This window comes from Macrobrachium rosenbergii, chromosome 9 (assembly GCF_040412425.1).
Source record: "Macrobrachium rosenbergii isolate ZJJX-2024 chromosome 9, ASM4041242v1, whole genome shotgun sequence".
Lineage (NCBI taxonomy): Eukaryota > Metazoa > Arthropoda > Malacostraca > Decapoda > Palaemonidae > Macrobrachium > Macrobrachium rosenbergii.
Genome location: NC_089749.1, coordinates 39801028 through 39811772, shown reverse-complemented (window position 1 = coordinate 39811772; position 10745 = coordinate 39801028). Strand labels below are relative to the sequence as shown.

Genomic DNA, 10745 nt, shown 5'->3' with positions numbered 1-10745 from the left:
TGCATATATAAAAGGCATTGAACTTACGGGTTTTTACGCCGCGCCAGAGGTTGCCACTGGAGTATATGCAAGAATTTGATCCAATATGTAATTCGCATAACCCATATTTTGGCTATATAAGAGGCATTAAATCCTCGCGTTTTACGTCGCGCCAGAGGTTGCCACTGGAGTATATGCAAGAATGGGATCCAATATGCAATGCATAACCCATATTTTGCATATATAAGAGGCATTAACTTACGGGTTTTTACACCGCGCCAGAGGTTGCTACTGGAGTATATGCAAGAATGGGATCCAATATGCGCAATGCATAACCCATATTTTGCATATATAAGAGGCATTAACTTAGGGGTTTTACACCGCGCCAGAGATTGCCACTGGAGTATATGCAAAATGGATCCAATATGTAATGCACAGCCCAGTTCACATATGAAGCGGGCATGAAACTTACGGGTTCTTACGCCGCGCCAGTGGTTGCCTTCCAAGCATATGTGAGTGGGCATTGATACCCCATCCAGAGGGTATCATGTGGCAGGAGTCCAATCGTCGGGCACTTACCGCCCGACCAACCAGTCGCTGTAATCTCTTCTTCGCCTAGGGATACTTCCACAGCTGTGTCCAGGAATGATTTCCATAAATTTTTCCCAACATCAAACTGTCCTGTCTTCTTTCTTCTAGTAGCAAAGCACCCTTCTTCCTAAAATTGCGGAGTCCTCAAGTGACAGAGTTTATCTTGTAGAGATTTTTGACCATTTTGGCGTCTTCCTCCAGTCTTCGGAGTCTGGCTGCAGACTCCACCCTCATTTTCTTATGTACTTCTTCTGTACTTAGGGGCTTCTTGATTGCTGGAGTTTTAGCCAGGGCTTTTGCGTGTCTCTTGGTATCAGCTGAGGGTTGCTTCTGTGCCCTGATTTGACGAAGCTCTTCCTCGATGCTGTCTATTTGTTCGTAGAAGGCTTTGCAATTGATCTGAGGTTTCCTCAGACATCGAGTTTTACCCAAAGCCTTTTTCTTTTCATCTCCGTTTTCTGAGGCAGACTGTTCTTTCGGCACCATTTTAACCACGTTCTTTTCTTCTTTAAGCATTTCGACTTGACTTTCCAAGGATCTGATCTTCTGATCCTTTGCGAAGTTGTCTTCCTGGAGTCTTCTTCTTCAATTTCTACTGTTGCTTCCAGCTTTTCAAACTCCATCGTGTCTAGTTCCTCTTTTGTCTCAGCCAGTTCGAATTCCAGCTGGATTGTTCTCGTCGTCATTTCATTCAGATTTCTATTTACATTCTCTGATACAGCATTTTTCTTTTCGTTCAACAGACCGATGACCAAATTTTGCTTCTGGGAGCATTCATTCTCCAGTCGGAGAATCTCCCTATCCTTCTGAAAGGTCTGTTCTGCTAGTTTTTCTACCTCCTTCTTTGCCTCTGCCATTTCTTTCTTATATTGCTCGAGCTGTTTCAAATTTTCGTCAGCTCTCTGTTTCTCAGTGTTAAGAATTTCTAATTTTTCTACTAAGCCGTTTATCCTTAATTCTTTGTCCTCATTTTCCTTCTGGAGATTTTCCAACTGATTTTGTTTTATTTTATTCTCTTGACGGAGTCTTTCGAAGTTCTCATTCAGGTTGTTTAACTGGATGTGGGTCCTGTTTCTGTTAATTTCCATTTCGTTCAAATTGCGATACAGCGTCTCCTTTTCCATCTCGAGGACTACGGCCGTACTTTCCAAAATAATGATCTTTGAGTCTTTCTCTCGTTTTCTTATTAGCCTCTCAGTGTTCCTTTCGCCTTGAGCGCTATTTCTTTTCGAAGCTTTTCCATTTCAGCTGGCAGTGAGCAGATTTGTCTGTCCTTTTCTTGAATAAGTCGTTCCAGGTCTGTTATGTCTCGTTCCATGTCCAGTCCTCCTTCAGTCAGCCTCTCTACTTTCTCTTTGAGTTCTTCTATCAATCGAGCCTTTGCTGTATTCTCTTCCTCAAGCCTCAAGATATTTTCATTTTTCTTAATTATTTCGTCTGCCTGTTGGTTGATTAAACGTGGCATTTCTTTCCATTCCGAATCATCGCCTTCTTCATTGTCTGAACTATCTTCTTCACAATCTGAATCATAGTCTTCTTCACAATCCGAATCGTCATCTAAACAATCTAAGCTATTTGAGTCGTCGTCTACCATGTCTTCGTCATTTTCAGTTCGAGAATCCTCCGGACGACCAGAGTCGTCCAGAGCCATGAAATAGGTAAAGAATTTAACAATGTCCATGCACATTTCACGAAGTATAAATACTTCGATGAATAGCATAACAAGACTGATATAAAACATAGTCCCGCGGGGGAATTTAACCCCGAAAGCAAAGCACTGTTTGTACAAGAAAGCAAGCAAACTTAGAAACAACATCTTTTGTCAAGTACAGATTAACACTCTTCGCTTTATCCTTAGATTTCAAAACCGACAGGTGAGGTGTCAGGATTCCGGAGGAATTTAGGAATTTCTGAGGAAGCTGTTACTAGCCTTTCGGGGATTGATACCCTCGAGAAGAAGAGGTCCAGTGAGGATTATTTAAGAATTTACCTCTATAATTATATATATATATATACATATAATTAGAGAGGGAAGAAGAATTATTCAAAATATATGACCACTCACTGGACAAAACCAGCTTCTCCAGGGAATCTCCAAGAATCCCCGAAGACAGAAGAAGCAGCTTCCTTGGAGACATAAAATGGCACCAGAATCCTGACACGCCACCTGTATGTATATATATATATATATATATATATATATATATATATATATATATATGTATGTATGTATATATATATGTATGTATGTATATATATATGTATGTATATATATATAATATATATATATATATATATATATATATATATATATATATATATATATATACTGTATATATGTATATAGTTTATATTAAAGGACCCTTTCATTGATGGTATTCACTATATTTATTCAGAAAGTTGCCAAAGCTTTCTTGATAAACAGTCCACATTACCAAGTATCAGTAGGTGTGGATAATTGATAATGTGGACTTTGTCCAAGAAAGCTTGTAACTTTTTCTTAATAAATACTCCATTAGATACCATCCATTTTGAATGAGGTCCTTTTAGTAATTCTACTAACGCACAGAACAATTGTATATAATAGTTATATATATATATATATATATATATATATATATATATATATATATATATATATATATATATATATATATATATATATATATATATGTATATAAATATAAACAAACACACACACACACACACACACACACACACATATATATATATATATATATATATATATATATATATGTTTTAAAGAGATACGGAGTGCATAAAAAGTATTTCAAATACCGTTTAGCGATAGTTTCCAGATAGTTTCCTGATTTATGAGAAAGGATTATACTGTACAATGTATAATTAAGGCCACCGAAAATAGATCTATCTTTCGGAGGTCTCGGTATAATGCTGTATAAGCCGCGAGCCATGAAAATTTAACCACGGCACGGTGGTGGCCTATCCTATACCGTTGCCAGAAGCACGATTATGTCTAACTTTAACATTAAGTAAAATAGAAACTATTGAGGCTAGAGGGCTGCAATTTGGTATGTTTGATGACTGGAGGGTGGATGATCAACGTACCAATTTGCAGCCCTCTAGCCTCAGGAGTTTTTAAGATCTGAGGACGGACAGAAAAAAGTATGGACAGATAGACAAAGCCGGCACAATAGTTTTCTTTTCAGAAAACTCTAAATGCTTTGAACTGAAATCAGTTAGTTCTTTATACATAGGTTTATCATTTAAAATTGTCTTTTTGGTTTTCTTTAAATAGAGTACAAAGAAAACGTTAAATATTTTAATGGTAAACAAATTTATATAATTTTTCTTTCGTGGTTAGAGATATCTTCATTTTAATTTTGTTTTATATACTGTTGTTTAACTACCTAAACATTTGCCGTTTCATTAGATATTACCTTACTTTAAAATTATAATTATATAGGCTTCTTAAAGGGTATTAAACAGCATTTAAGTAATATGTAAAAGAAATATACGAACGCTTTGCTAACCTATGTGTATTAACCTTTCTGATTCCACGGGCTTAAGCTTCAGTACATTCTTTAAAGGACACCTCAGGTAAACAACCTAAACCAAGGATTCTGAATGACATCCACAACCAGCGCCATCTATTGGTAAGATGTTTGCTAAAGATATCCATGCCATCTATTGCTTAGAATAACACTATCATTTTAGAATTCTAGTTTTAAGAGAAATAACAATACCACCTGACATATATATATATATATATATATATATATATATATATATATATATATATATATATATATATATATATATATATATATATATATATATATATATATATATATATATATATACGATCATGAAGCTACAAATATCGCTTAATATCAAATCCACGCTACCTCGGGAATATCCCCGATGGGGAATTATCATCGAAGGGGAATTTATAAGTGATAAATGGACGGGCACTGCCGAGTCTCGATCCCACGACACACAGACGCGCATCCAGCGAATCCAGTCGACGCTAACCACTGAGCTATCAAGAGAGGTATAAGTTAACGCCGAGTCTGGTGTACTATATTTACCCGTCGAGAGCGGGGAAATTGTACTTAGCCTTGGCATTAACCCACCTCGACCATGATAGTTCATTGGTACGTTTGGAACACGCAGCTCTTTTTATGACATTTTTTATCACACCGTGATTTATATACGATCATGAAGCTACAAATATCGCAATATCAAATCCACGCTACCTCGGGAATATCCCCGATGGGGAATTATCATCGAAGGGGAATTTATAAGTGATAAATGGACGGGCACTGCCGAGTCTCGATCCCACGACACACAGACGCGCATCCAGCGAATCCAGTCGACGCTAACCACTGAGCTATCAAGAGGTATAAGTTAACGCCGAGTCTGGTGTACTATATTTACCCGTCGAGAGCGGGAAATTGTACTTAGCCTTGGCATTAACCCACCTCGACCATGATAGTTCATTGGTACGTTTGGAACACGCAGCTCTTTTATGACATTTTTTATCACCGTGATTTATATACGATCATGAAGCTACAAATATCGGCAATATCAAATCCACGCTACCTCGGGAATATCCCGGGATATTCCTGAGGTAGCGTGATTTGATATTAAGCGATATTTGTAGCTTCATGATCGTATATAAATCACGGTGTGATAAAAATGTCATATATATATCATATATATATATATATATATAATATAAATATATATAATATCCCGGGGATATTATATATGGTATGTGGATTTGATATTATATATATTTGTATATATATATATATATATAAATCACGGTGTGATAAAAATGTCATATATATATATATATATATATATATATATATATATATATATATATATATATATATATATATATATATATATATATATTGACTGTCCCAACAAAGAAACTGTTGAAGAGTCTAAATAACCTGTTGTTGTCAGTAAAGCTGTAATTATTGGTTGTGAATTACTTGTTGTAGTGAATGTTGGTTGTGAATTGCTTGTTGTTATTGGAAAAGTAGTGATTTTTAATGGTGATGTACCTGTTCATGATGTTAGTGATAAAGCTGTGATTGTTATTGATGTTATTGGAAAAGCTATGGTTTTTGTACCTGTTGTACTTGTTACTGTTGCTGTTGTTGTACCTGTTGTTGCTGCTATTACTGTTGCTGTACCTGTTGCTGTTGTTGTTACCTGTTGTTGTTGTTGCTGAAATCTTGCTTCCAGCCTGATCAGGAACCAGCTGCAAAGAAAACAGGAAGTGTTATACATAAACAGAGCAAGATTTTTTTTTTGCATGTAACCTGTATTTTGGCTTATCAGTATATCCTTCCTTCAAGGACAGGTATCCTGTGCATCGCATTCATTGGGTTTCCTACTTATACAACTCCTCTTTCGGGTGGGAAGAGTCCTGAGGAATACACCAAGACTCCCACTCACTCAGTTAAATTTTTACAGTGGTTCTCAACCTCTTTTGGCTCATACACCCATTCACAATATGTAAGAATGTTTTCCCCCACCTTTCCAAAATTGTCTGCCTCAAAAGGTGCAGTCCAAATAATATGCACCAAAATACTAACACAAACACACAAGCTAGCAGAGAAAACCCAGCGTGACCTCTCAGTAGTGGGGATCGATGCACACTGCGTTTTGTGTGGTTCTAGAGCCAGTTTGAGTCTGCCAATCTGTGATCATAATTCCCCCCGCCTGAAACTCTAAAATTCCCTCTGGTTGAGGACCACTGAGTTAAAATCTAACTGGAATAAAAGCAGCAGCTGTTGTGACAGAGACGGTAGGCATAATGGTTGCAGAATATACCATACTATTATGACCAGCTGGGCCGTAAAAGCAAATGGATCCTGATCTTCAAGTCTTATTCCAAAGTCCATTTATGACTCAGTATTTGGTTCTGCTCGATATCAGACTTTACCGAAGAAATAAGGAGTAATCCTTAGTATTATATTAATGATTTTTAATGAAATCTTTAACAGAAGTCCCTACAAATTTAGGTTCATTTTTGGTAACTCAAGCTTTCCATCGAGAATCTTTCAACATTCGAAGCGTTTTTGGTGCCCCGTTACAGAAGATGCACACATGCTACTAATTTGTAAGTATCGATAAGTATTACAGCACTGTAACTGGATCCTGTAATGCCCGGAAAAGCTTTCGGTACTTACATGTGTACATAATAAATGTGGTACTTTATTAGTTGAGAGAGCAAATTCTGTGCCTCCTAGCCTAAGAGTGAGTCCTTACTGCAGTAAAACGTGTCGTAAACATGTCGGTAACTATTTGCCCACATCAATAACAGGTTGAATGCAAGTCAAAGACTTTCTCAGTCCTAATTAGCGTTTCATATGGTCGTCTAGTATTTGCCATAGATTCTTTCTCCACGTAGGGTGGCTGACTTGTTCTGACAATTTTTTGGGATATGTGTGCAACAAGTTTCCGACATGATTTTATGAAACATTCTAATGTAGTGTGGACGCACCCTAATGCTCAAAAGTCCCAGTAGCAGGAATGTCTTAAAATTAGAGAAAATAGTGAATCACTCACTCCCCTTACGCGGTCCTTAGGGTTTGTTTTCTTCTGCAGGGAGCCTGCAGAAGCTTCCGCTGAAGACGAGTAGCATTGCACACCTCCCAGAAGCTCTTGAGTTCCAAAATAGGGGGCATCTGTCAAGGTTGCCTTTGCTGCACACTGGAAAATGGGTGAGAGTCAGAGCAGATCTGAAAAGCCTTTATTTCTGTTCGACAGCAATAGCACGTGACTTAGAGCTGTAAGGGAAAGCATCGTGATATTTTGGTGTGAAATCTTCGTTTCCTTCGATTGGTGGAACTTTCCTAGATAGTGACCCCCAACAAAGTTCGGGGGTCGTTACCTAGGACTGATATCTCTTGGGGGTCATTATCTTTATGATATTCACAGTCTTCTGTTTATGTTTTTATGGTCATCCTCAACGGGCTTGTACTAAACACGCTGCAAAGGTGGATACATACCGGGTTAAAACCCTTTTTGGGGGTCACTTTCTAGGAAAGATCCCGACTGGTTACATTCGTCTTTCTGGAACAGGCAAGATTTGCTTTGTAAAAATTCTAAATTCCACAATTTAGAGCAGCGCATCTAAGACTCAGTATTTTTATCTCTTCCAATACTCTGTAAAGAAACAAACAGCCAAAAGTACTAAAAATTTAGATTATTATTATTATTATTATTATTATTATTATTATTATTATTATTATTATTATTATTATTATTAAATAAACTTTGAAATCGCATTTGTACATGATAAAGAGATTGATATCACTTGAGGGACTATGAAAAGCATCTTCAGAGATTTCTTTTTCAGAATAATCATTTTCATTATCTCTTCAAGGTAAACACAGTATCTCAGTTTAAATATATAAACAATTAGGTAAGGTAGAATTATTTAAAATAGATACAATGAGATCACTCATTTAGGTGAGAGGTTATCGATTTTGTAAAAATAATAGCAAATTCTGTTGGCTACAAATATTTCAAGTGGACTTTGAACTCGGCCAAAGAACCTTATGTTTAGCAAACACCTGTTATTATTATTATTATTATTATTATTATTATTATTATTATTATTATTATTATTATTATTATTATTATTATTATTATTCCAGTAGATGAAACCTATTCACATGGAACAAGCACACCAAAGGAGCCATTGACTTGAAATTCCAGCTTCCAAAGAATGTTGGTTTCAACCTCCCACCCAGCAGATCCTACACTGCAGCGGTAACTGATCATGACACAGAGCCAGTGATTTTTCATCGCTCTGGGGGAGACGCGAACCCACCACATCTGAGTGGCATTACGCAACAACGGACCAGCTAAACTTTGAGTTTTGAAATCAGCCTGTGCATTGTTCATGAAATCCTTCCAGCTTTTATAGGTGTGTCTGGAAATTTTTTGAACAACACTATATGATCAGTTACTGCCACAGTGTGGGGTCTGCTGTGGTGGGAGGTTAAAACCAACATTTTTTGGAATCGTGAATTTCAAGTCAATGGTCCCTTTAGTGGGCTTGTTCCATGTGAATAGGTTTCATCTGCTGAATTGATAATACAGAGAACAGAAAATGAAAATACAAAGGATACGTACAGCCGCGATCACAATGAGGGCATAAGGGACCTGATTTCTCACCGGATCAGAAGAAACACATTTCTTTGAACTATTGTAAAAGACCATGGATAGTTATTTGAATTGAAGTGAATATAGAATTTGGGCTAAAGGCCAAGCACTGGAACCTATGAGGTCATTCAGCGCTGAAACAGAAATTGACAGTGAAAAGGTTTAAAAGGTGTAACAGGAGGAAAACCTCAAAGCAGTTGCACTGTGAATCAATTGTTAGGAGAGGCTGGAAAGTAAGATGGAAGAAAGAGAAATGAAAGGAGGTACAGTGAAAGGAACGCAAGGGGTCGCAGCTGAGGGCCGAAACGAGAACAGTTTGTACACGACATATTTTCATAAAGCTGGAGTGTATTGATTATTTTAAGAAACATGCATATTGTAAGCTTAATCATTCAGTGTAACGAATCCAGGTAAAAATTTCACAGGAAAAGAGTCACAGAAAAAGTCACAGGAAAAAAAGTCACAGGAAAAAGTCAAAGGAAAAAAGTCACAGGAAAAAAGTCAGGGGAAAAAGGTCACAGAAAAAAGTCACGGGAAAAAAGTCACAGAAAAAAAGGCATAGATAATAAAGTCACAATAATATTTCCTAGATAGTGACCCCCCAAAAGAGTTTTAACCCAGTATGTATCCACCGCAAGCACGTTGGGGATTACCGTTTAAACATAAACAAAAGACTGTATATATCATAAAGATAATGACCCCCAAAATATTGCGAATTTTTCTCCTGAAACTCTATTACCGGCCACCATAGACTGATGTGACTTGTTTCCTGTAAGTTTTTTTCATAGCCAAAATTGTGACTTTTTTCTGTGACTTTTTTTCTTGTGCCTTTTTTCCCAGCCAAAATTGTGACTTTTTCCTGTGACTTTTTTTCTTGTGACTTTCCTGTGACTTTTTCCTGTGGCTTTTTTCTAGCCAAAATTGTGACTTTTTCCTGTGACTTTTTTCCTAGCCAAAATTGTGACTTCCCTGTGACTTTTTTCCTGTGGCTTTTTTCCTAGCCAAAATTGTGACATTTTTCCCCTGCAACTCTTTTCCTGTGGCTTTTTTCCTGGCCAAAACTGTGACTGTTTCCTGTGGCTTTTTTTGGCTTTTTTCCTAACCAAAATTGTGACTCTTTCCCTTGTGGCTTTTTTCTGTGGCTTTTTTCCTAGCCAAAATTGTGACTTTTTTCCTGTGGTTTTTTCCTAGCCAAAATTGTGACTTTTTTCTCTTGTGACTTTTTTCCTGTGACTTTTTTCCTAGCCAAATTTGTGCTTTCTTTTCCTTGTGACTTTTTTCCTGTGACTTGATTACCGGCCACCAGTGTAACATCTATAGCAAGGCTTGCCTTTAAGGTTTGCACTTGCGCAAAATGAAAAGAACAGTTGAAAAGATTCTTGTGTTGGAAGAAATTGTTATAAACCATTAGTTTCACTTGTTTGATGGGGGCTAAGTTTATTTTAAGCACTGTCCTTTAGTCCATAAGTTTCGCACTTAATGAATACTGGGATACGAACTTTTTTTTAAGAATAAAAAAATAGTTAATGGCGCTAAATGAAGACCACTTTACCTGCCAAGTTAATACCAAAAAAGCTTACCTGAGCTAGGACACTCACCTGCAAAATGGTCATGGCGACCGACTGACTGCTCACCTCAGTCGCCATGGTGTAGGTCTTCCCTGCCACAGCTGAGAGAATGGCAGCTACACTGACGAGATGGAAGACCCTCTTGAGAGAAATTGCAAAGTAACTTTTTAGGGAAGTTTACAACCTTTCAGCAGAAGGGAAAAAGTTGTGATTATCATTATTTTTAAAATTTCATTGTCATTATAAGTTTAGTCCCAGTGCTTGACCAATGGCCTACACCTGGTACACCAATTTCACTTTAATCCTTCGGGCCAGCCCTCTGAGAGTCGTTGATCAGCTTTGTGGTCTGGTTAAACTATTTTAATAATAATAATAATAATAATAATAATAATAATAATAATAATAATAATAATAATAATAATAATAATA

General features: G+C 36.9%; 2 protein-coding genes across 2 annotated transcripts; both read right to left on the bottom strand.

The window, feature by feature from the left end:
• Window positions 1–714: 714 nt before the first annotated feature.
• On the bottom strand, window positions 715–1694 carry LOC136841951 (tropomyosin-2-like). Its single transcript, XM_067109361.1, has 2 exons — window positions 1167–1694; window positions 715–1038 (listed from the first exon to the last, which is right to left on the bottom strand). The coding sequence occupies exons 1-2, from the start codon at window positions 1692–1694 to the stop codon at window positions 715–717; spliced, it is 852 nt and encodes a 283-aa protein (XP_066965462.1).
• A 62-nt stretch (window positions 1695–1756) lies between these two features.
• Window positions 1757–2257, bottom strand: LOC136841949 (uncharacterized). The gene has a single exon (XM_067109360.1). The coding sequence runs from the start codon at window positions 2255–2257 to the stop codon at window positions 1757–1759; it is 501 nt and encodes a 166-aa protein (XP_066965461.1).
• Window positions 2258–10745: the final 8488 nt, after the last annotated feature.